The 26,962-nt window shown below is 39.9% G+C and overlaps 1 protein-coding gene across 1 annotated transcript in view; it reads right to left on the bottom strand.

The window, feature by feature from the left end:
* Positions 1 to 26,962, bottom strand: part of PTPRG (protein tyrosine phosphatase receptor type G) — a 716,833-nt gene that overhangs the window by 291,633 nt on the left and 398,238 nt on the right. The window contains exon 4 of the mRNA XM_083356115.1: positions 18,776 to 18,924. Within this exon, the coding sequence (XP_083212241.1) occupies positions 18,776 to 18,924 (149 nt within the window). The remainder of the gene's footprint in view (positions 1 to 18,775; positions 18,925 to 26,962) is intronic.

The following is a 26,962-nucleotide window of genomic DNA, read 5'->3' as shown; positions in this document are numbered from 1 at the left end:
AAGCTTTAAAAGAAAACTCACTTGCTTCTTCCTGCTATAGGTTCTGCCAAGTAACCTAACTAGCTATTTTATGCAATTGGTATATCTTGTTCATTGTAACCTTATGCTCTTGTAAGCATCATTGCTCTAGTATATCTTATTCTATACCTGGCATGCATTATAATCATTTGATCATCATCCCATTATAAATAGATATATAACTCTCACTCAGCAAAACATTAAATTACAAGTTGGATACCTTAAGTAAAAAGCAAAAGGATGAAGAATTGGATGATTCCAGGATTCTACTTATTGTTGTAGAGAAGAATAGCAGAAACACATGTGTGTGTGTGTATGTGTATGTTTGTGTGTGTGTGTGTGTGTAACAAAATGGAATTTTGCTAGCCATATGACTGTGGAAATGTCTTTGGACCTCTCAATGGCCTTGAAATGGAGAAGAGCAGCATCGGCAACGACTAGCAGAGGAAAATCCACAGGACTCCTTTACATACATACATACAGGAGGCCATAGCCAACAGCTGCATAATGGATGGAACCAGAGGCTCAGAAAAGACCATCCCTAATGCCTCAGCATTGCCATTACCCTAACGGCAAAGGAGACAGTAGGACATTTCTACTTTTAGACTTGCAAGATTCCATTAATGTAGCCTTACAACAAAGGAGAAGTAGCTCAACTGTTTGTATGTCCTGTCTGGTTTATCTGGGAAGGCTGACATCAATTTTGCAAGTTCATACTCTTTTCCAAAGAGAGTAATTTCTGGAATAGCCTCCAATCCTCAAGAAACTCTGCTGAGCATCTGGTTGCTACAAGGTCACAACATCAGCAGCAAGTAGATGCACAAATATGTGGAATACCATGATACAACTAACACAATAGCTGGAACATAATTTGTCTCAACCTGCATTAGCACAACAAATGACAGCTCAACCAATGCTACTGGGTTCCCATGGGAGCTGGGTTGAGGAGTTAAGGAGAGTCCTTCCTGAGACTCATTCTTCATCCATTATGCAGTTGTGGGCTATGCCCTCTCTCATCTGGCTATGGCTTGGGCAGCACTTCTTTCTTCCATTTTTCAAGGCCTTTCTCAGATACTTCTTAGGACTTGTTGCCTTTTTGATTCCCTTAAATGGTTCATTGCTCTCTTTCCCTTTCCCAAGGCTATAGTATATTGCTTCATAGGAATTCAGAAGAGTATTTCCTTCACTAAGGAACTTTAGTTGTTTTTCATGCTAATACAAACTGCATAGATCAGGGGTGTCAAACTGCCGGCCCACGGGCTGGTTGCATCATACGGATGCCACGCCCATCCCAACCCCGACAATCTGAAAAAAGTCATGATATGTCGCGACACGTCATGTGATGTGGCGAGTTTGACACCCGTGGCATAGATTATGCTGCCTGGCTTCATGAATAAGTAGCATGAATAAAACATCATTTGTTAACGTTTTCTTCAAATTGGGGTCTCTGCATTGTTCCTCTCAAAACAAGCCAGAGAAAGAAGACACAGCTTGTTTTTCCCTTTTAGACTAAGCCATAGAAATCCTGATTCACACTAAGCAAACTGTGTTGGAGACATCCATAGTTTGTTGGCCCTGCCAAACATCAAGAGGAACCAGTAGACTGGATCAAAATTATATTATGGCTTAGCTTGCCATGAGAACTGATGGAAACTGTATGCCAGGGGTCTTCAAACTTGGCCCTTTTATAACTTGTGGACTTCAACTCCCAGAATTCCTCAGCCAGGCATGCTGACTGAGGAATTCTGGGAGTTGAAATCCACAAGTCATAAAAGGGCCAAGTTTGAAGACCCCTGCTATATGCAATCCTTTGGAACTTGGGGTTGTATTACTCAGCTGAAACAAGTAAAAATTAACTAGAGAAGGGAATACAATTTTAGAGATTAAATCAATGATGAGTTCATTTTTAAAGCATGCTTATCTAATGAAGATCTTTCATTGTCAGGTAAAGCTTGCTCAAGTGTGATAAACCTGTGATAATGTCAATGAGTTCTGGAAAACTATCCTTACTAATTATACAAAAAAGGCAGTTTATCTGATTTTGACATAGAGCTAACACTTCAACTTCACATTAACACACATGCATGCTTTCTTTGCCACTGTCTCAATTGTTGCAGATGTTCTTTTGAAAACAGAAGATGGAGATGAAGAGTGATAGGGCCCTCACTCTTGTTTCTCATTCCTCAAATCAGTCTCAGCATTCATCATTATTCCAAATTCTAAAAGGGTAGGACAGCTCACTGAAAAAGTCTTTAATTACTATTTGCCACAAGTGCAGGTAATTTTCTTTAATACTAATCAGGATTAGATTTAGTAGGAAAAATGAATGCCATCTAATGGATTTAATTATTTGAAATCAAGTTGACAAAAGAAGGTCAAGAGGCAACTTGATTATTGTGGATAAGGAGCTGCAAAAACACTTGTGGAAAAATTATTTTAAAAAGATGTAAATCATCCTGCAAGCCTTGGGCAGATTAAAAAAAATATCTATGCTATGCTAGATGAGCACAGTATTCATTCCTTGGCATGTAATAGGATATTTCCCGGTGAGACTATCAACATATTGGCAGACACTGAAGTGATTTCTCAGACAAAATATCTTTAATGACACTTAAATAATTTCCAGGTCATATTTTGGCATGGCTGCTATCAACTGACATCAATTCCAGATTACATCATTTATCTTTAGGGTTGGGGTTAGGTGTTTTTTTTTTGTCCTGAGGACATTTGATGTCTTGCAAAGAGAATGTTTACCTATCTTTTCTCTCATGCCCCCTGAGAAAAAAGGAGAGGAATGATGGGAGCAGGGGTGGTGATTCAAAGTAACCCATATATTTTTATATGGGTTAGGGGTTTCTTGCCTCATAATAGGGCCCCCAAACATTATGCACCAGTAGGAGGAGATCAAGGATAGTATGAACACTCTGATCAAATGCCCTGCTGTTAAAAGCTTTCAGGATAAGCTTCAATGCTAAGAAAAATAGATGCAAGGCACATAGAGAAATGATAACTGGTGGCTGTTTCAGTTATTTGTACTTAAATTCAATATAAGCTAATTTACAGGTGGGACAGATTGTACCAAAGGTTTCCTGCAAATGGCTACTACAAATCTGGAATAGTTCAGACTTTAAAGTCAGTTTGATCAAATGGTAAGTCCATGTTTTTGGATCTAAAGAAAGAGAACAACACAGAAGAAACTATCATACAATGACCTGGTAAATCAGATGCAAAGACAATTTAAAGGCCTTCTTGAATTTATCACTGCAAACTTTTCCTGTACTCAAGTCAAGACTTCAAATGTACTTCCGAGGATTAAATCACATTACACGCTTGTTTACTATTTTAAAGGTAATATACTTTTCAAAATTTTGTTTTCTTAGCATGGCAAAACACAAACAGCTGCCTAAATTTCAAAGAAGGCTGAAAAGGTGGATACATTAACAGGCAAAGGTGTCTGGATCCTATTCTAGACTACAGAACCTAGAATCAACTCTAGTGGACAACTCTAGCTGGGTCAACGTGTGCTGGGAACATGCTGCTGTCTGAGCAGCCGGGTTGCTGGGAACCTGCTGCTTGTGAACAGCCAGGTTGAGAATAATTAGCTGCTGGTGAGGCTGGGCAGGGCCTGCTCCCACCCAGGGTTGGCGCCCATGAAAGAAGGACACAGAGAGTTCTCGGGATGAGGGCCCCGCTGCTCCTGGGATGAACACCGAACCACGAGGAGTGGTGGACCTCGTTTATTTATAGTTCAAATTAACCAATCATGATTACATAGTTACATCGTGCCAATCCTGCGTGCTCTTCTAAACCTATCCTGAAAGGGGACATTGGTGCTAATAGTAGATTCAAATACAGTAATGACCAATCACCTGCAGGAGGCGTAAGAATTTGCCTTATATGGAATAGCCAATGGTGTGAAAGATTCTGTAATTATGCCCTTATATGGCTGTAGCCAATGACATCTCTCCAAGGTTTTTTGTTTACTTCCTTATTCATGATTCACTGAAGACTTTCCACAGTAGAAAAGTACTAGCCAGCTTCATGTATAGGAACAGAGATCATGGTTATTCCAACAAACGTGGGCAGAAAATGCTTTTTGATTTATAATAGATTTCAAGACCATTACAGGCATAATGACACAGTGAATGCCTCTCACCCCTCGTCCTCAAAATGGCAGGGAAACAGCTTTCTATGTCAGTGTTTCTCAACCTTGGCAACTTGTAGATGTGTGGACTTCTAGACTCCTATGCTAGCTAGGGAAATTTGGGGAAATGAAGTCCATACATCTCCAAGCTGCCAAAGTTGATAAGCCCTATTCTATGGTTTGTTTTCAGTTGGTCTCTACATGTACTTCCAGTGCCATTAAAGAGAAAGGATCCACCAAAACACGCATTTAAAATACTGTAGATAAGCTCAAGTACTTTGGCCACCTAATGAGAAGGAAGGACTCACTGGAGAAGAGCCTAATGCTGGGAAAGATCGAGGGCAATAGAAGAAGGGGACGACAGAGAATGAGGTGGCTGGATGGAGTCATTGAAGCAGTAGGTATGAGCTTAAATGGACTGCAGAAGATGGTAGAGGACAGGAAAGCCTGGAGGAACATTGTCCATAGGGTCGCGATGGGTCAGACACAACTTCGCAACTAACAACAACAGATAAGCTTGGAAGATTCCAAGCAACCGTGATGGTCACTTTAGGAGAGGACCACATATGTGAGTCGGCTTCTCCTTGATATCTCCTAAATATTCCATATTTTGTCATTGAAATGTTGTCAATATTCATGCGTATTTTTCTAATAATTAGGATTGTAAGTTTTCACTGCTTTTTTTTTTCTAACAGTGAAGGGAAGCTTTCCAAATCAAATCTTACATTTTCTTCCATATCCTGAAAAAAGCATACCCATTGAGATTTGTCATTATTGAAATTTATTTAAATGAAATTGATTAATCAGATTCAGAAGCACCAGGTGATTAATCAACTAAAATCCTTTAATCGGTTGACAGCCCTCCTAATTACACAAATAATAACCCTAGGGCACATTTATGTGAGAGCAGACAGATCAGATCAGACTCAGCGATAAAAAAAATCATCTTTTAGCATTAACTATTCAAAAGGTTTGTATACCTTCTAAAAGGTTTAAGGCTATTCAATTGTAACTTCTATAGATTTAATATTAATATATTAATTATACTTTTCAGTGCTTTTTGTATAAGAAAAAGGTGCCAGAACTCACACATGTCATACAACTCGCCTTGCCTACCCTACAAGGTTCCATCCAAAAAAGGTGCCGGAACTCCATTCTGAGCGTTCTATGAGAAAAAAAGCCCTGATACTTTTTAAGAAAATAAATATGTTTCTCAATAGTGCCTGATTTGTACCTATATTTATTAATGTTTCATTTCATGCTTGTTTTCAGAACAATCTATTTTTAAAGCAACAGCACTTTCCACTAAATAGTTCATATGTTTTTTTGTTTTTACCCCCTTTTTGGAATAAGTCTTTCTAAAAGGGCCTTGCTGTTAATGTCCTCCATTGCAACAATCTTTCTTCTTTATTACACTTCCTGAACCCAACAAGAATTGGATAAAACTAGTAGAAAATTGGAATTAGGTGAAACTAAAATATCTAACGTTTAGTGTATCTTCATTCCATAACTGCAGCATCATAGCATTGACATACAGTTCTAAAGTCTTGAAGCTTAGGAGAAAAAGTAAACACCCACATCAATGTCAAACTGGAGCTCTGCTCAATGGATAGATCTTTTTAAAAATAAAATTCTGCAAGTACCCTGACATCTGAGTAACTGAAATCAAGTTGCCTCTGGCAGGCAGCAAAATGACAATATCATAAAATAGACTAAGCTGTTCTTAGTGAGTTTACATGGAACTAGCCTTGCTGACTGTTGGCACATTTCCAGGACAGAATATAATTTTAGACACACACACACACACCCCATTCTGACTTCCTTTCAATTACCACAGAACAAGGAAGGAAAGAAGGAAGGAAGGAAGGAAGGAAGGAAGGAAGGAAGGAAGGAAAGGAGGGAAGGAAGGAAGGAAGGAAGGAAGGAAAGAAGGAAGGTAGGAAGGAAGGAATGTTTCTCTAATGGAAGTTGAAATATTGTGTTGTATAATGGAACCTTCACACTAATGGAATTACTAATTAAAGGTTCAACCACTTATGTAGGTATTGATAGAGGAGGAGATTTACAGTTATAGATTTATAGCTCAAGGTTAAAATATGGGGTCCTTGGTGCTCACTAATGGACTACAATAGCCAATATATAGGACAAATAGGCAGGAAAATAGCAGAGAGCATCCATGAACACAGTGGTGGGATTCAAATAATTTAACAACTGGTTATCTGCCCTAATGACCGTTTTAAGGAAAAACAGAAACAGGAAAAAATTCCAGAGCCACAACCCCAACTAATACTTGGTTGTGAACCTTTTAGAGACTGAGTGCCCAAAAAACGGCCTCGGCCCCACCCTGCTACCCGCTCCCACTTTGCTCCCACTCCACCTGCCCCGCCAATGGCCACCATGGCCCACTCTCAGCCTGCCCCCACCCCACCGTCCGCCCTGTCCACTCACAGTGCCACTCACCACTTCCACGGCCCACACAGATCGCCCAGGTGGCCCAGCAGCACCCAGGAGCCCACTCCCTCCTCCCATGCCCCACAGCATCAACTGCGCATGAAGGGGCAGGAGGGTGGAGTCTTGTCCCTGGTGCCTGGCTGCCATGTCCTTGGCTGCGCTGCTTCATGGGGGGGCTGCTGGTGAGAAAGGGGCCACGGGGAGAGGCAGAGCTGGGGCAACAGTGCTGGTGCCCACAGAGAGGGCTCTGAGTGCTGCCTCTGGCATCCATGCTGTAAGTTCTCCACCACTGCACTAGAGAATTCCTGGAATCCTAGCTCTCTGACAAATTGGCCATCAATGGGCACATAGACATAAACAACACCTACATACTGTGCAAAAGAGATAACTAACAAGCCAAAAAAGGAATAAAAAGACCAAAACACCCTCCCCCACAAGCAATCAACACCCCGGTGAGCAGAGATTAACACTAAGATTAACATCAGACCAACCATCATGAAATAAACAATACCCCAATCAAGGAATTGCCAAAAAAGCTATCAGTAAACACCCCAGCTAAAGAACCTCGGAGACTACTCCTACCAACACCCAGAAGGCAAAAAGTAAGGAGTTCCTGCGGATTTCACTGTGCTAGTTGCTGCCGACAATAGCGGGCAGTGCTCATCTCCATTTCAAGGCAATTGAGCCAGGGCTGTCTGAAGACATTTCTGCAGTTATGTGGCCAGCATGACGTCGCAGAGTGTTCTAACGTTCCCACTGAAGTGGTACCTATTTATCTACTTGCATTTGCAATTTGCAAGCTTTCAAACTGCTCGTTTGGCAGGAGCTGGGGTAAGGATGGGAACTCACTCCGTCGCCACTCAGGTCTTGGAACCTAGGCTGCTGGCTTTCCACTGCTTATCCACCATGCCACTCCTACCAACAAGGCAAGCCACTAGAAAATAAATTTATTTATTTATTTATTTATTTATTTATTTATTTATTTATTTATTTATTTATTTATTTATTTAATTGGATTTGTATACCGCCCTTTCCCGAAGGACTCAGGGCAGTTTACAGGGAATTAAAACAAGAAATACAAAAATTAAAAACAATTAAAAAGATTATAACAGTCCCTGAAAGAGTAAAAACCCCAATTAAAATTAAAATTAAAATTAAAATTCTCAGCCTGGGCCAGAGAGCTCGAAGAGCCAGGTCTTCAGGTCCCGGCGGAATGAACGGAGGTCGGGGGCAGTCCTCAGCTCCACGGGCAGCTGGTTCCAGAGGGCAGGCGCACACACTGAGAAGGCCCTCCCCCTGGCCGTTACCCGCCGGCAATCTTTTACCGGCGGCACCCTGAGAAGACCCTCCCTGTGGGAGCGCACTGGAAGAAGGGAACTTGATGTTCCCTCAGATATCCCGGACCCAAGCCATTTAGGGCTTTATAGGTCATTACCAGCACCTTGAATCTTGAGAGCAAACCCCACTTCCTACCAGCACTGATGATGTTACCTAGTTTGAGTAAGCTCAGGGAGCACCAAGGACCCCTCACAAACACAAGAGGGAAAGTGATTGACTTTCCAATGCTATTTGTCACGCTCCCCCTCGCCCCCCCCAAAAAAAAAGAAAAAAAAGGAAACAGTAAGCCATATGAAAATACCAGTCTAAAAGGATGGTGGCTTTGGACAGAACAGAGAAACAGACAGACAATTTATCTCAAGGGTTTGTTTCTCAGGCCACAGGAGAATTGAAGAGAAATGGGTAGAGGGGAAGCAGAGAAGACGAAGATATTTCCTTGTTTCACTGGAGGTCTTATTAGCAAATACAGGGCTTAACAACAGGTTTGAGTAGCAAAACATAATGTAGTTTGGGCTGCTTGTTTTATTGCACAAGAAGTAGATTTACAATTGTTATATAATGGTGAACCTTACATAAACTATTTCCATAAGATAAGGTTAATATACCTAAAGTTCAAGCAAGTGAAAAGCAATTAGTCAGAAGGGTTAACATACAAACTCAACTTAAACCCCGTTTTCTTTGTGTGAGAAGGTAGAGAGGGCAAAGTACTTCCTTCCTATAGAAACAGGGTATCGGCACCTGTTGGTCTACAGCAGATTATGAAGCTAACTTTGAAGAAGGAGTGCAAGAATATGGTTAAGCAAACATCAGCTCAACCCTGAGACAGAGGAAGAGAAACAAACTCAAAAAAAAAAAAAAGCGGGGAAATCCTGCCAGGCTTTAAGAACCTATTATTATATTAGACATACAGCAATAAAGTAGAGTTTTAGCAATTCTTGGGGTATCTGTTACCTGAAGGACTCTCAGTGGGAGATCAAGGGGGTGGGGGTGTAGATAGTTGGAGAGGAGAATTTGTATTAGTGGATCTGTTAGTGTTGTGTTGTAGGGAGTTCTGAGAAGCTTTTGAGCTTCTAAGCATCCTCTAGAGCAGGGGTAGGCAACCTTGGCTCTTTTATGACTCGTGGACTGGCTCAGGAATTCTGGGAGTTGAAGTCTACAAGTCATAAAAGAGCCAAGGTTGCCTACCCCTGCACTAGACCACAGGTCTGCAACCCGCGGCTCCGGAGCCGCATGCAGCTCCCAGTCCTCTGCCATGTGCAGTCACAAAAAAAAAAAAAAAAGTGGGACTAAAAAAGTTCAACCAATCAATTCAAATATGCCGGGTAGGTGCATATCTCACCTTGGCTCCACTCTTCAGTCAAATCCTGTTCTGCGCATGCGCACATGCGCACATATTTTTTGCGGCTCCCAGTTTTTCCTTTTGTGAGGGAACCGGTTCCGAGTAGCTCTTTCACTGTTTCAGGTTGCTGACCCCTGCACTAGACATACCCAATTCCAGCAACCGATCCTTATATGTTTTAGCCTCCAGTCCCCTGATCATCTTTGTTGCTCTTTTCTGTACTCTTTCTAGAGTCTCAACATCTTTTTTACATCGTGGTGACCAAAATTGGATGCAGTATTCCAAATGTGGCCTTAACAAGGCATTGTAAAGCGGTATTAACACTTCACGTGAGCTTGATTCTATCCCTCTGTTAATGCAGCCTAGCACTGTGTTGGCTTTTTTGGCAGCTGCAGCACACTGATGGCTCATATTTAAGTGATTGTGAATGTAACTACAAGACTCCAAGAGCTGACCAACTAGCCAAAGCTGGCTGGCTAGAATTCAAACTCTTTCTTCCATTATATATTATGAAAGACACTGAGATGTAGATGCTGCTAAATGAGTCAGAATCTTCGGCACATGACTGTGAAGTTATTTCCCTTCATTTGCCTTTTCTGCTCAATAGCTTCCCTTTGGAGCAGAAAAAAAAAATCATTCAAAGGAATATTTTTAAGTCATTTAAGAAACCAAGCCCTCTCTTTATTCCCTCTACCAGGCCAGTTTAAAAGTAATTTTACAGTAATGGTAAAGATAGAAGAGAATATCTGTAAATCAGGGTTAAACTGTGAGGTCTTTGGTGCTCCTTGAGCTTGGTGGTTTTTCTTGCAGACATTTCATTACCCAACTAAGTATCATCATACCACTAGTGTTATTATCTAGTTGCGTAATGAAACATCTGCAAGTAAATCAACTACAGGAGAGCACCAAGGAGTCAACAGCAATGGTAAACCCTGGTTAGTTGCCCTACTTTCTACCATAACTTTAATTGGATAACACAGGATGGTCTAGAATTGATCGATTACATTTTCACTGGAAATGATAGTGAAAATTTGCAACAAGTTATCATAATACAGGTACTGCTCAACTTATGGCCAGTCATTTAACATCCATTTGGAGTTATGAAATCCTTGGAAAGGGCACTTTGCGGCTCGTAAACCACTTCTAGCAATCATAAAATATAGTGCTGTTCCCACCCGAGTATGGTTCACTTTTATGACTGGTTGCAGTATTCCGTGATCATGTGACTGTAATTTGTGATTATATTTTGCCACTTTCCAGCATTATTTTGCCAGGTTTTGGGAAAAGGCACACCCATTTTAGAGAATGGATTTGGACTTATGACCACAAGTCACTGAATGACCCACCCATTTTAGAGAATGGATTTGGACTTAAGACTGCATGAATTTCTTAGCAACTACTGTAAAAAACAGTCAAAAAACTGGGTCTGGTCACGTAAGTATCTCAACTTTATAAACATTACAACTTAACGAGCAAAATTCCAGTCCCAACTGCAGTTGTAAGTCAAGGACAGCTGAATGTCTGAACCAAAATGTTCCTCCTGCATATCCCTGACAGCTTCTCCATCACTGTACGTGGAAGTTACATTCCTCTGGTGAGAATTTGGAATATTTGCATCTTCCAATAGCAGAATCCCTATCTCATGCATAGAAACTGAAATTTTGCTGCATTTCAGCTACAGCTTATCAAATATAAGCTTTTATTACAGAAAATGAGTCCATAGCAGAAAGAAATATATGTCAGACTGCTACATAAACCTCAACAGTCCCAGGAAAGGTATGTGCCTGTAGGTTTGTGGGTGGTTACTGTTCCTTTTTAAAGATATACCTCCAATCCACACTTAACTGTTTAAATTAGAGGAGTGAGGGAGAATATTGACCCAATGTTATTTGTTCAGCTTCAAATCTTAGCTTGGTAGGGTTTTCTGTTCTCTAATTTTTCCCTAAGAAAAGCTGAACTATTTCTTGACTAGTTCCTAAATAATCAAGCCAAAGTCATCTAGATATTAACCTGCCTCCATAATGGAACACAGAATTCATTTTAATGCAAGTCCTAATTAGATAATCTAACAATTTAAGTCATGCTAAATCAAAGGATTAAAGGAGATTAAGTCTTCATTGAGGACTGCAATGTGGTCCTTGGAACAGGATTCCTATTTACTTAAGTAAATTACTATACATTATTCTAAAATAGTGTTCACATTATAACTGACAATTAAAAACATTAACACAAAAGCTCATAAGTGGCTAAAAGCTCACATCAAATAAATACAGCCACGATTGAAATACTGCTTCTGATTTTTGCTCTTCACAGACATAATCAGCATCTTGCACGGAAATGAAGCAGGCAATCAGCACCAACACAACTATGCAAAGATACATTACCTACATAAAGATAATTGAATACCCAGCGTCCTTTTCTACAGATATTCTTTTGATATAAAATAGAAAGAACTCTGTTACTGTTAACTGGGCATTGCTAACTGGGCATGCTGGATGCAGTTACTACAATTCTCAGGCAATGGGCTACCGTATCTCTAGATCAGACATGTCAAACACAAGGCCCGGGGCCAGATCCGGCCCATGAAGTGGTTTCATGCAGCCTGAGAAGCCATCCTGGAAACAGTGAGGGAACGGCCCCCACTGCCTTGGCCCTGGCCCAGAGACCCTCCTCCTGCCAGAGACCCTCAGATCTGTCCCACTCCTGCCCAGGCCCCCATAGGCACCCTTGATGCGAACAATGTAGAGCTGGCCACGCCCACCCAGTAGGCCATACGCACTTTAGCTACGCCCACCCAGGCCACACCTACCCAGCCCCCTGAGGGCAACCGCAATGCTGATGCGGCCCTCAATGAAATTGAGTTTGGCACCCCTGCTCTAGATGATAGGTTAAGGAATAGTCTTCAAAGTTTTGCAGAAATCAACAAGTTCCTAATAAAGGAACTGGAGATTCTTCTCAAGCTTAGCAAAAGCTAATTTAATACCCCAGCAAATCCTTTTTATTCATACACTAGCCCAAAGGGATTAAAGTGTGGAATTTCATTTAGTAACTCAAAGTTACCAAACAAATATTGGTTACAGACTCTACATATATAATTTTGAATTCAATGTTCGATAACCCATCATTTATATCTGGAGGCACTTAAAAGAGATAAATGCACAACTGATCTGTAATGCTTGGAATGGGCTAAAAGATAACGGTAGGAGATATAGGAATATAGCCAGCCGTACCAACAGGCTGAAAAATAGCTTTTATCCGTGGGCTGTTAGGCTTTTAAATGGGACATAATCTTATGCAGAATTGACTTGGGAGGCCGGTGTGTGGTGTAGTTGGTTCACATAGTGTGGTGGGATGGAGGGTTTGTTGTCATTGTGTGTTGGGGGGAGAGAGCACAGGGGGAGGCTCAGCTAATCTCAATGTACACATGTTGTACTTTGACAATAAAGGTTTATTATTTATTATTATTTCTCTTTCAGTTGTGTCCGACTCTAGGGCACGGTGCTCATTGTCCAAAGACAATTTCCGTGGTCATGTGGCTGGCATGGTTATATGGCAAAGGCACACGGAATGCTATTACTATCACACCAAAGTGGCACCTATTTGTATGCTTTCAAATTGCTAGGTGGGCAGGTGCTGGGGCAAATAACGGGAGCTCCTGTCTCCAACCTGGGCTGTCAGCTCTCCAGCTGACAAACTCAGCATCTTTATGGGCTATGAAACAATTATTTTAGCTACATTTCAATGCCACACTACTAGAAGCATTGTTGAGTAGCTGTTTTCTTCTTTGGCTAGTTTCCTGGGATTAAATCCAGACTGGATTCAATTTTATTTCCCAATGGAAAGTATGAAAAAAATTATCATGACAATTGTAGTTCTGTTAAAATCAATTCAAACCTACTCAGTCTGGATACACCTTGGTTAACCTGCAGCAACTCAGATACTTTGGCCACCTAATGAGAAGGAAGGACTCACTGGAGAGGAGCCTAATGCTGGGAAAGATTGAGGGCAAGAGAAGAAGGGGACGACAGAGATTGAGGTGGCTGAATGGAGTCACTGAAGCAGTAGGCATGAGCTTAAATGGACTCCAGAAGATGGTAGGGGACAGGAAGGCCTGGAGGAACATTGTCCATGGGGTCACGATGGGTTGGACACGACTTTGCAACTAACAACAACAACTATGGTCAGGTTCTGCCATTGTGAACCTACTGTTTAAAATCCAACCATCACAGTTTATAATTACATGTTTACTGATCTCGTATGCTCTGTGAAGCCAAATATGCTTGTTCCACAAACTATGGCAGCAGAGTAATGAACCCTGTCAAGGTAAACACAGCAGGAAACAGTATCCCAATGAAAGAACTACCAGTTCAGGCAAACAATCAAACAGCAGCCTAATCAAGGAACTACCAAGAAGAAAACAACATTCCCACCGACACAGACAGGACAAGCCTCTGTATATAAACCGAGAGCAAATCCCATTATCTTCTAACCACAGATGATTTTACCTAGTTGGGTAATGAAATGTCTGCAAGGAAACAACCAAGCTCAAAAAGCACCAAATACTCCACAATTCAACCCTGAGCTACAAATATTCTCTCCTATTGGTAAATATATTTTGCCTTCATTGATCTAAAGAAACATGAAGCTAGTAAGACCTGTCCTGAGATATCATGGAATCGAATAAGGCTACTGCAAAGAGTAGCCTTATTCCTTGATCACTCCTTACTGAGTGCATAACTTAAGTTGCATAAAAGTTTCATGTTAGCAAAGCTAACAACAAAACGTGGGATGCTGGAAAGGACAGTTTGCAGTGGATGGCCAAGAGGTCCTAAGCAATATGTTGTGGAGAGAATCTTATAAATAGACACAATAAATGTTATTGTATCAGTGCCTTATAGAACAATAAACCTACTCTGAGTCTGAAATGTTTGCATTTAAACACTCCTTCCAATTTAGGATTGTCTCACTGACTTTTTATTATACTCAAATGAGGGCAAAGTGCACAAAGTTTTAGAGCAAGAGACTCTGGCTAATTTTTCCAAGAGATATTTAGTAAGGAAAAATACTTATAGCATTCCACAGGCTTCCCTGTTGCCAAATGTGGCTTTTGATCTGTGAGTAAAAAGATGTTTCTATTGATTCGGCAGAGAACCGGGACTGGAAGGAAGGGTGTTAACTTTTTTACTTAAAATCCCTTTCCTTCCTCGAAGCAAAACATAAACCGAACATGATTGCATGTGAGACCAACATTTTCTTCTTTATTTTTCTTCTGCTTGAAAGATAACAGCTATTGGATAAATGCTATGCCTTTGATCCAATCTCTCCGTAGAGAACGTAATGAAAAGGATGTTCTCATGTATCCTATCCCCTAATTTAACATATAAATCACTTCCAAAAATACAATCCAGATGGGCTGGAAGGAAGGAAGCCAATTAACTCACACTGCCTTACCATCTGACAGGTTACTTGCGATAATAAAAATACAAACAACATGGTCAAACAATAAGGTTCTCTCTTATATCTGACATTTCCAATCAGTTTTCAAATTTGGTGAGGTCTCCCGCCCACTCCTGCGGCAAGCATTCTGTTTTGCAGTCCATATTAGCTCTATATTTAAGGTCGGGGGGGGGGGGGAGAGAAACCCTTTGCAGCTGAAGCAGATTTATTGGCATCTCCCAGTGGAGCCTCTTTGGAACTGGCACATACCATCCACATCTGGTTTCCCCATTAGATTTGCAGCACATTTGGTTTTCCAGTGCTCCAGTGACCGAGCCACTGCCAAGCCTGGAGGGTAAAGTTCTCATGGGCAGTCTGGAAATGTTTTTGATCTGTGCCTGTGGACCACTGCGGATGCTGATGCTTCTTCCTTTCGATGGGTTTCCTAGAAATTTAGCCTCTGGCATTTGGCAAGGCTCTGATTGGCAGGGAAGTTTTCACAGTGATATAATTAACACTGCACAACCAGACCCTGCAGTGTTGAACTCTCTCTCTCTCAAAAAAAAAACCCAACAACAACCCAATAATGCTAGAAAGTTTGGAGTTGTTGCACAGAATACTTTTATCCAGAATATATCTGGGGCTCAGTTTCAGAACGAGCTAAGGGGTAGGCAGCAGACAATCAAGCCATTAAGGACCTTCTCTTTTCCCTGACTTTGGAAAAGAAACATTTAACTTTCCTGGTAAGAAAGAACACAAATGAGCCTCAAATATTCCTCAAGAAGAGGTGAGTGTGAGCTAGGCAATGCAGTTCATTATTTTTGCTTATCGTAATTGCTATTTTAAGTATTCTGTGTGGCTTATGTCTTGATTTTAGGCTTTTTCTTTTACCGTAAAATACAATATGTTAGTTAGTGCCAGTCAGTTAATTTTTTTAAATATTTATTATATATGTAAGTGCCTTCAAGCCAGTTTCTTACTCAGGCAACTGCCTAAATTAATCCCTGCAGTTTTCTTGGCAAGGTTTTTTGGTAGTGATTTATCATTGCCTCCTTTCTAGCAATAAGAGAAAAGGACTGGCCCAAGGTCACCCACCTGGAGTTGTGCCTCAGGCAGGACTAGAACTCACAGTCTCCTGGTTTCTAGTCTGGTGCCTTGGCCAGTAGACCAAACTGGCTCTCGATCAATTTTGGCAATTGCTTCTCAGGAATAATTTTACTCGCCAGAAGATTACCTGGCCCAGCTTGGATAGATTCACCTCTTTACTGCGGGCAAGAATGAAGCTGAGACACAACAGATACAGTACAAAGAAGTTGAAGAATGTGCATATGTCTCTACTTCAGAATTTAATCTGAAACTATTTCTTCCCATGTTGCCAAACGGATGTACTTAAAGGCTTTGGGAAGTAACTGTACATTACCCAGAGTCACTCTGAGAGTGAGATTGGGGGGTACCTAAATTTGACAAACAAAGAAATTAACTAGGTTTACATAATGATTCTCTCCAACCTGGAAATTTCTCTTTGCCAGATCACTAGACCCAACCCTTAGAGTTTAAGTTAAATCCTTTAAATTTCTGGGAGTCTACCTCTGTGAAGATCTGACCTGGAAAGTTAACACAACTCAGGTGGCTAGAAAGGCCCAACAGAGGCTTCACTTTCTTAGGGTCTTGCGGAAGAACAGGGTAGAACAACAGCTAATGACCCTCTTTTACCGGTCTACTATAGAGAGCGTCCTCTCGTATGGTTATTGTGGTTTGGTATGCTGGTCTGACAGCCGCGGATAGGAAAGCATTACAGAGGGTGGTGAGCACAGCACAAGACATTGTGGGCTGTCCCCTGACACCACTGGATGACATCGCCAGGGCTCGTTGCCTTGGAAAAGTGAGGAAAATTCTCAGGGATGACTCACACCCTGGATGGTACCTCTTTACTCTCTTACCATCGGGTAGGAGATATAGGAGTATAGCCAGCCGTACCAACAGGCTGAAAAATAGCTTTTATCCGTGGGCTGTTAGGCTTTTAAATGGGACATAATCTCTGTGAACTTATGCAGAATTGACTTGGGAGGCCGGTGTGTGGTGTAGTTGGTTCACATGGTGTGGTAGGATGGAGGGTTTGTTGTCACTGTGTGTTGGGGGGAGAGAGCACGGGGGGGGAGGCTCAGCTAATCTCAATGTACACATGTTGTACTTTGACAATAAAGGTTTATTATTATTATTATTATTATTATTATTATTATTATTATTATTATTATTATTATTATTATTATTATTATTATTATTCAGCTAGAAAGGATTGGTTTCCCAATCAGTGCTACTTTCCAGACCGGTTGAAGTACAAAAAAAGGAACAAAGGTTTCTTTCTCAACCTATAGGGAAGGTCACAAGATTGGAGAAGGCTACTCCAAGATTAGCCAATGTTTAATCTTATTAATTAAGAGGGATTTTGAAAACTGCCATCAAATATACTAGAAAGCACCAGGTTGAGAAAGGCTGGTGTATATTGCCAAGGAAAGGAAAATAAGGATGTGTATCCAGCTCTCTTGTGATCGCCTTTTGCAACCTTCTGACAAGCAAAGTTAGTGGGGGAACCAGATTCACTAAACAACCATGTTACTAATTTAATTTCTCTCCCTCTCTCTCTCTCTCTCTCCCTCTCTTTCTCTCCCTCCCTCCCTCTTTCTTTCTCTCTCTTTCTCTCTCTCCGTTTTTCTCTCTCCCTCCCTCTCTCCCTTTCTCTCTTTCCCTCTCTTTCTCCCTTTCTCTCTCTCCCTCTATTTACCTCCCTCTTTCTTTCTCCTTCTCTCTCCCTCTCTCTATTTCTCTCTTTCCCTCTTTTTCTCTCTCCCTCCCTATTTCTTTCTCCTTCTCTATCTCCCTCTTTCTCTCTCTCTTTCTCTCCCTCTCTCTATTTCTCTCTCCCTCCCTCCCTCTCTCCCATTGTCCCTTCCTTCTTTCCTTCCTTTCTTCCTTCCCTCCCTGTTTGTCCTTCCCTCCTTCCCTCCTATTGTCATTTCCTTCCTTCCAAATCCATTTTTACCAAGAAACCAAGAACCCCCTGCACAAGCAGGAGACCCATTTTGCTGTCCAATCTCTTCTTAAAAGTTGCTGTCCAATCTCTTCTTAAAAACATCCAGTGATTTCCGGGGTCAGCAATCATGCAAAACCCAGAAGCGGGAAGGCCTAATACCTTATTTCTGAATGTAATATAAGCAAGATTTGGGGCAGGAGAAAAGCTGGTCTGAAACAAACAAACAAACAAACAAACAAAAAACAGTGTAGCTTTCCATGCTGACATCTTTCATTCTTAGAGGAAGGATGCAAGTCCTTTTCCATTGGAATGCCAATTGGGATAGTTGGATGATAGGAACAAGGGAACTGTGTTCCTTCCTGCAAGGAAATGACCTTAAAACTGTGTATACCTGCTGGGACCCTCCAGGCTTTACTACTATAGTGGCTGCCTTTGTTCCAGAAACTTTCATTAGTTTAAAACCCAGCTCCCAGGCTAGTCTCTGCAATAACTCCACATCATATTTCTTTCCAAAATCATATGGAATTTATCATAATAGGCTTTTACAATTTACCACTGAACGCTGGATTATTTGAGTCTTTTTTGGATAAACCGCCTCCCTGTATCTAACACAGATAATATCAGTTACATTAAGTCATCCTGTGTCTAAATTTCACTCTCTTTTCTGTCGTTTAATCTATGTCAAAGGTATTTTTTTTAAAAAAAACATATTACCAACATACTCTCACATTTCTAAACATGTCTGCTAGCTTCCAAACTTTAAGGATAACTATCTGGCTCTTTTCTGTATAGGAATGGACTGTGATCCTGCTGCAGAGAAGTTCTCTGGATGTAAAATTAAATATCCACTAAATGTCCTCATGGATCTTCTTTCATTCTGAAGCATAATTTCAGTAAAATAACTTCTTATGTGCAAAAACAAAAGGTACACAAATCGTGCCACACGTTTTCATAAGAAGCTCAGATCAAAGCAAGAAATTTTTTTTTCATTAAAATAAGTTCACTTTTCTTGACCAACCTCAACTGGGAATCTTCTCCCATTGATGCTATGCTCTGAGCCAGCAGATCCATTACTCTGGCCCCAGTGAAATTCAACTTTTTCTGCTTTGAATCTTCCTGGCAATCCAGCACCGCTGATGAAATAATCATCCTTTAGAAGGATGGCAACTGTAAAGAGAAGAAATGAAAAAAGGAACAAGATTGATTTTTCTTTCTTTGCCATACGTATCAGCTTCACATTTATTATTGTTTCATAAACCACTTCTTAAAAAAATCTTGTCAAGAAGACTGCAGGAATGGATCTAATATTTCTAATACCAGAAATTCAATTTTGCTTTCAGGTATGAAGTACAGGTACAGTTATGGCTAGTCATTCAGCAACCGTTCCAAATTGTGATGGTGCTGAATGAAGGGACATATGACTTGTGCCCAAATTTATAGCTGCTGCAGTGGCCCCATGGTCACCTAATAAAATTTGGGGGCTTGGCAGCCTGCTCGCATTTATGACCATAGAGGCACTGCCTACCTCTCCCTTTCCCATCTCAGCCAACCACCTGGGAGAGGCCTTGGCCCACTTCCCGACTCCTCCCCTTAATTCAACCAGATCTTTGCATACCTTTAGATTTCTCAAGTATGTATTCAACAAATGTACATGACTTGAGAAGATTCTTTGGCAGAGTACTCTAGAAAGAAAACAATCTGACACAGCAAACAGGTCTCTCAGAGGATCTTTTATACACTGACTCCAGCAGATCATTTTCAGCCCTTTCTGCAAATTATAAGGTGAAGAAAATAAGGTTGCACTCCAGCACCTTGTTATATATGAGAGTCCCACTGAAATTACACAACAGTTTGCCATCATGACTTGGGAATTAATTAAGCCAGAAAGTAATTCTGCCTAAGAAGAAGGTGGGAGAAATCTTGTTACTGCAGATCTTTGTATCACACATACACACTAATTTGTGTGTGCGTGCATCCTAATGAATGATGCAACAAAGAATTCTACAGTGTGGTGTATCTACAGTGTATTTCTGCACTGTGCTTCAATAAAATGGGACACAGTTATTACAAAGACATACGTGCAGGTGGCTAAAAATAAAATTTCTGAATGATACATACATGAACAATTAGATAAGACTGAATGGAAGAAACAATGATTTGGGGATAAAAATAGATCCAGAAGGTAGCTAAATGGGCAAGTGAGCTGTGGTGGCACAGTGGTTAGAATGCAGTATTGGAGCTAACTCATTGTTCACTGCCAGAAGTTCGATCCTAACCAGCTCAAGGTTGACTCAGCCTTCCATCTTTCCGAGGTGGGTAAAATAAGGACCCAGATTGTTGGGGGCAATATGCTGACTTTGTAAATCGCTCAGAGAGGGCTGTAAAGCATTGTGGGGCAGTACATAAGTCTAAGTGTTGTTGCTATTGCTATTGTTAAGTGTGGATCAAGACTATTCATAGCAGTTTTCCTTCAGTGTTCTGAATTCTTTATTTCATCTCTGGAAGTATTCTTCTAACAAAGGATGTACATAGGATATATCTCCCTACATGGCACTTAAGAAGCTTAGATACTAATACTATTAGGACAAAACGTACCAAAAGATATGGGGAATGATAGCTTTTGCTGGCCAACTTACTATTATTATTACCCCCCGTAGATAAGGCTCGCAATTTGGGTGTCCTCTTAGATTCACAACTCTCCTTAGAAGATCATATAAGAGCTGTGACTAGAGGGGCTTTCGCCCAGGTTCGTCTGGTGCACCAGTTGCGACCCTATCTGGACCTGGATGCCTTGCGTACAGTCACCCATGCACTTGTGACTTCTCGTCTAGACTACTGCAATGCTCTTTACATGGGGCTGCCCTTGAGAATCACTCGGAAGCTTCAGCTGGTACAGAATGCAGCTGCACGAGTTCTTTTGGGGGTCTCCCGATACTCCCATATTACACCTCTGCTCCGTGAGCTGCACTGGCTTCCAGTTGCCTTCCGGGTGAAATTCAAGGTGCTGGTGATGACATACAAAGCCCTACATGGCATGGGTCCGGATTACCTACGGGAGCACCTACTGCCGGTGTCAACTTCCCTCCGTCCTGTACGTTCCCACAGAGAGGGCCTCCTCAGGGTACCACCGGTCAGAGAATGTCGGCTGGTGACCCCCAGGGGGAGAGCATTCTCGGTGGGTGCACCAATCCTTTGGAACCGCTTACCGGCTGAACTCCGGATGGCCCCCGACCTTCGCTCCTTCCGGCGTGATCTAAAAACTTATCTGTTCGAACAAGCCAGCCTGGCCTGATGGATTTGGGTTTTAATATTATTTTAACTAATGTATTCTTATTTTTATTGCCCTGTACACCGCCCTGAGTCCTTCAGAGAAGGGCGGTATATAAATTAAATAAATAAATAAATAAATAAATAAATAAATAAATAAATAAATAAATAAATAAATAAATAAATAAATATTAATTGTACAATCTAAATAATCTGGACTGTAATCTGATTGTTTGATTCATGGTACCCTCAAGTCAGTGTTGAGTCCTGGCAACTTCTTGGCAAGATTTTCAGGAGTGCTTTGCCATTGCTTTCTTCCTAGGGCTGAAGGAAAGTGACTGGCACAAGGTCACCCAGTTTCTTTTGTGCCAAGGTAGAGCTAGAAGTTACAGCCTCCCAGTTTCTACCCTGGTGTGTTAACCTACACCAAACCTGCTCTCTCTTGGCAATTAGGTACACATTTGCATGTACCAACAGCACCTACAATTAATTCATTAAGAAAACAAACAAATAATGTGACAGCCCCTTTATTTCCAGGATCATTTCCTTGCTAGCAGACTTTCTAGATCCAAGACATGCTTTATCTAGATCTTGGTCTTAGATAAAGACAGTACAATGAAGAACAAACATGAGTTAGTTCTGAGCTTTTCTACAACAGCTTCTCTATAAAAATGTTTTCATAACAAATAAATATTCTGAAAGACACTTTGACCCAAGACCTTCCGAACATTGAAGACCAGTAGGAGTAACATATTGACACAAGTCCACAAATAACAAAAGCTCATATATAATTATTGCATAGGCTGAAATGCCATTTGGCTTATCTGAATCCAGTTTGGTTTCTTAAGAATAACATTAAGAATATTTGTGTTGTTTCACTAATGAAAACAAAGCTAATCATTCTATTATAAATTAAATGTATTAAACATTTGGTGTGGAAATGGAGCGGGTCATGATTAATACAGCATTTTTGCAGATTTTCTATGTCAGAATGCAAACATCTATTAAAATGTACAAACATGGATGAGGGGGAAAGATGCCAATTAAAGAGAGCTCTTTCCCCCTTTCTTTTTAAAAGTGACATGTACTAGGAAGCAAAATAAGATTTAAAGAGGGTTCCCCCCCTTCTTTTTAATGTGACAAATGGACAATCCCACAAGAATATAGGCTCCTCTGAATCTGTTACAATGCACAGCGAGATTCAGCTGCATTATATAAATATTTGATGATAGCTAAATCATTTATGGCTCTGTCAGGGGTCATTTTACTTGTTTTAGATTAATAATTAAAAGGATAATTAGGAGTATGTATAATCTGAAATGTTCACCTAATTGCTCATTTTACAGTTATCTCTTACTGGATTTTGCAGCCTCCCTCTCTCTCTCTCTCTCTCTCTCTCTCTCTCTCTCTCTCTCTCTCTCTCTCTCTCTCTCACACACACACACACACACACACACACACACACACACACACACACACACACCCCTACGTATATGTGCCTGCATTTTGGATCTTGGATGTCTCTTTTTTTCTAGTAACACCATCTCCAATATTTTACAGGCATGAAATATTCCTGGAGTTCTGCACTAATCTATTTGCAGATATACCCGTCAGGCATCATTCTGTGTATTAAAAGTGGCACGGATTACCTGGAGAATTTTTTATTGTGCTATATACCTTAAAAAAGAAGCACCTGGATTTTCTTACAAAGATCACTAGTGTGACAGGTCCTATCTTCCAGTTTAAAGAAGACGTGAGACACAAGGAAAAAAACAATGAAAATCCAGAAAAAAGCAAATTCAGACACCTATCTCCAAATTCCTGTCCTCTTTTTTTTGACAAGTGAGTTGACTTTTGATGAGTGACAGTCACAGTGTGTCTCCTGAATTCTTCCTTCTGGGAGAAGGATGTGAGGAATGAAAACAAGTTAGTCTGACAACCAGATTCATTGTAGCCAATCATATATTTCTACATTTGGAACTTGGGATGTTCCAAATGTTTCTTTGTATTTATCAGCCATTGCCTGGGCCAGAAACCGCACATCAGACTGCATTCCTGAATTAAATTGAATAATCCTTTGGTTTATAATGTCTGTAAAGAACACTGATTCTCAATTTTGGCTGACTTTTCTCTACTCTATGGTCATTGAGCCTCTGTGGGATGGAAAAAAAGGAAATTGAGAAAAAGTAGCTGATTTCTCAGAAGAGATAATATTAATGTTCAGTTTTAATTTTTTAGGGTTTTTTATTCTGCAGCTTAGTAGACTCAAAGCCCTTAAATGATGAAGGGTGAACCAAACAGAAAAATAGGACAAAATGAAAAATTAACACATGGCCCCCCTGTACAGTTTTTATCATACCTTTAAAATAAATTATGTGGACATTATCTCTGGAAAATAGGCATATATATTTTTTTTTTAAAAAAAACAACTATCCATAAATTTTGAATTTTGCTTGTCAAGTCCAAATATTATTTTGTTTGTCAAAATCTTAATTCTGAAATTATGTGAACATTATCTCTGGAGTACCTGTATAGTCACATAATTTTTTTAAAAAACTGTCCAGAAATTTTGAATTTTGTTTGCCAAGTCTAAATAGTATTTTGTTTTGTCAAAATCATAATTCTGTCATTTTATAAAAACTTGAAAAATAATGGAACAAAAGGTTTACATGACCTCATAAACGAAAAGGAACATCAGAATAGTTCAATGCTTTTTATAAGTGTGTTTTATATACTTAAATTTTGTCATAAGCCTTAAAGCACTGAAATGAATGAATTGTAGCCCATGTGCTATGCTTTTGCTTGTTTTTAATATAATCCAAGTAAGTTTGGCCTGGTTATAATGGCAAGTTTTACTTGCTAGTAATCTAGAAAACCTATTTGATGTATAAGTCAGAATCAGAACTTGGATTCATTAACGGTGTATTTATTGTAATCATCTATCTTTATCATAGGAATTTGTAAATGAAACTAAACAATCCAATAATGGCGACATCACATGGGAGTATAAAATGATCTCTTTTTTATTTATTTGCCAATTTTTACACAATTTGGATTTGAACAACTTCACAGAACATTAGAAATATTTTTTTGATATAGCTTTTAAATGCATTTTGTCTGTTAATATAGTTGCTGTGCTTTTTTTTTTTAAAAAGAAAACCCCTATTCTTAAAAATGTTAGGGAAAATAAAAAGGTAACCTCTCACTTTGATCAAATTTTCTATTTTTAAAACCATTTTTTCCTTTAGATTTGTCTGAGTGATTGCTTAGCCTGGGAAATGGTTCTTTATGGATAATCTGTTATTTTGAACTGCTTATTACAAAAGGCTAGCAAAATACTGTCTGCTTGAACAAGTATTGGCTATTACATTTTAATAGGTTTTAGCATTTAACAGAAATAGCTTTACTGAAGCCCATCAAGATGAAGGAATTGGATGACCTAATCTTGGGCATCTTTTTTAGTCCTAAATGGAATCAGAACCTGTGAGATAGTTATCTTCCAACCTTCCACAATGTAAGTACGATACCAAAAAATAATAGAAGTTGGTGAGCTAAAATCATTAACTGGAATTATAAAGTCAATTCTGAAAAGTCAAAGGTGAACTATCTATAGTCCTAGAGCTGTATAGAGTCCCAAACAACTATTCTGGCATATTTAAAGTATCTTGGGATTTGGGCATTTTAGAGGAGGGGGACTGGTTGATTTAAGGGAAGGGATGTATTAGTGTCCTATATTTTCTTTTTGCTTTTTAGCCTTCGTCTTCTCAAAAATTTAGAGCTCCACATTAGAGGGCAAAAATATGTTTTTAATTGTACGGCTCATAGCCCATTTCTGCCTTAAATACAGTACAGGTAGCCCTTGACTTACAATCATAATTACAATCATTAAATCAAGGCACCCCTGTGACTAGAAGTAATTTTCTGGACTTTTTCACAGGAGTCATTAAGTGAACACCACGGTCATTGAGAAAACCCATTCATTTTTTGGTTTTTTGGTGTGTTTTTTTTGCCAGAAACTGGAAAAAAGATAGCAAAACATTGTTACAGGAATGTGGAACACTACAGTGGTTTATAAAGCTGACCCACCCAAAATATGGTCACATAACCATGGGAAGAATGTAGAGCACCACCGATGATGATTGGTGGTGCTTTACAGGCTGTAAACTTTGAATAATGGTAAAACGTCTTTAAGCAAAAGCTACCTGTATGGATATTACAAGGATCCAAAAGTGTGTTCCTTCTGTTACCTCATGTAATACAATACTATTGAGATGTTAAGATAAATACATTATTTATTCTACAGAGCTTCTTTCAAAACAAACTTGCAGGATTGGTGTGTAATGAAGAGAACCAGAAAGAAGCAATTCTTTGCTACAGATAAACACACTTTGCAAATAACTACACTACCAAACCAGATTTTGATGTGTCCTGTGTGTATAATTAAACCTTTAGGCCAGTGTTTCTCAACTTTGGCAATTTCACAATGGCCATGCTGTCTGTGGAATTCTGGGAGTTGTAGTCCATACACCTGGAAATTGTCAAGATTGAAAAATTCTGCTCTAGGCACTTCCAAACCACAGACTGCAATCGGCAGAAGGCTTTTGCTCTATGTTGGATTGCTTAGACATTTTTATAAAAACTCTCTAAACCAAATGGGATTTTCTTAGAATCTCAAGTCTGCATAACCTGAATCATTGAATAAGGACAATGTCCAAGGCAGGACTTGACATAATCTTCTGCTTAACATAATTGTGATGTTGCAACAAAAAGGCAAGTACAATTTTAGATTACATCAACAAAAGTGATAATTTCCAAATCAGGGGAAACAATTGTGCCAATTTATCCTTCATTGGTGAGATCACCTTGGCTATTATGTTTAGTTCCATTTGTTTTCTGCATTTGTTTATTGTATTTTATTTATTATGTTATACTATTCCATTCTTGTTCACCACCCAGAGCCTTAATTGACTGGGACGGCTTGCACATTTATAGACATATACACACACAATTTTTCAAGTACTAGAAAGTTTTAGGGAAAAAAAAGGACTGAAGGAACTTGGAACATGTTTTGCCTTGAGAAGAGAAGACTGATGGACAGCACCACAGCGCTGTTCAAATATTTGAAAGAGATGTTATGCAGAAGAAAGTCAAGATATGTTCTCTATCACTGCGGGGTGCAGGACATGGCATAATGGATTTAAGTTGCAGGGAGACAAGTTTTGATTAAATGTAAAAAGAACTCCTTAACAGTAGGAGCAGCTCAACAGGAGAAGCAATTACCCAGGGATATGGTGGGCTCAGCTTCACTAGATGTTTTTAAGTGGAGGTTAAACACTTCCCTGTCATCATTTGGGAATCCTTCACTGCCAGAGGGTTCAATGGAAAGGTTTAAATAGTGCCTTTCAACTCTATGATTATATTATTGCCTCATAATCCCCCTATTAAAATTCTACTGCACAAGATTTGATAGAAAAGTGTGACCCACTGCCTGGACAGCTACGGTTATTTCTGACTACAGCAGAAAACCGTCTGCTACGATCAGTGCTTTTTTTGTAAAAGAAAAAGGTGCCGGAACTCACAAATGTCATACAACCCACCTTGCCCTCCCTACAAGGTTCCATCCAAAAAAGGTGCCGGAACTCCGTTCTGAGCGTTCTATGAGAAAAAAAGCCCTGGCCTACGATTAAAAAACAAAAGAAAACAACCGCAATTGTTTCTACTAACTTTAGGAGTACACATCTCCTTTCCAGATCTATTAGATCTGTTTGCTACCCATCTCGCTTCGAGGTGACTGTTTGGGTTGTGTAATTGACTGACTGAAAATAAAGCAGAGTCAGACCAATGTTTTTCAGTCTGTATATATAGGATATGGTTTCCTTCATGACAGGATCAATAAAGGTGCCCATCTTTATGCAGAGGGAAAAATGCAAGAATAAAG

Source organism: Vipera ursinii (assembly GCF_947247035.1).
Source record: "Vipera ursinii genome assembly, chromosome: 2".
NCBI lineage: Eukaryota > Metazoa > Chordata > Lepidosauria > Squamata > Viperidae > Vipera > Vipera ursinii.
This window is presented reverse-complemented; position numbering and strand designations above follow the sequence as displayed.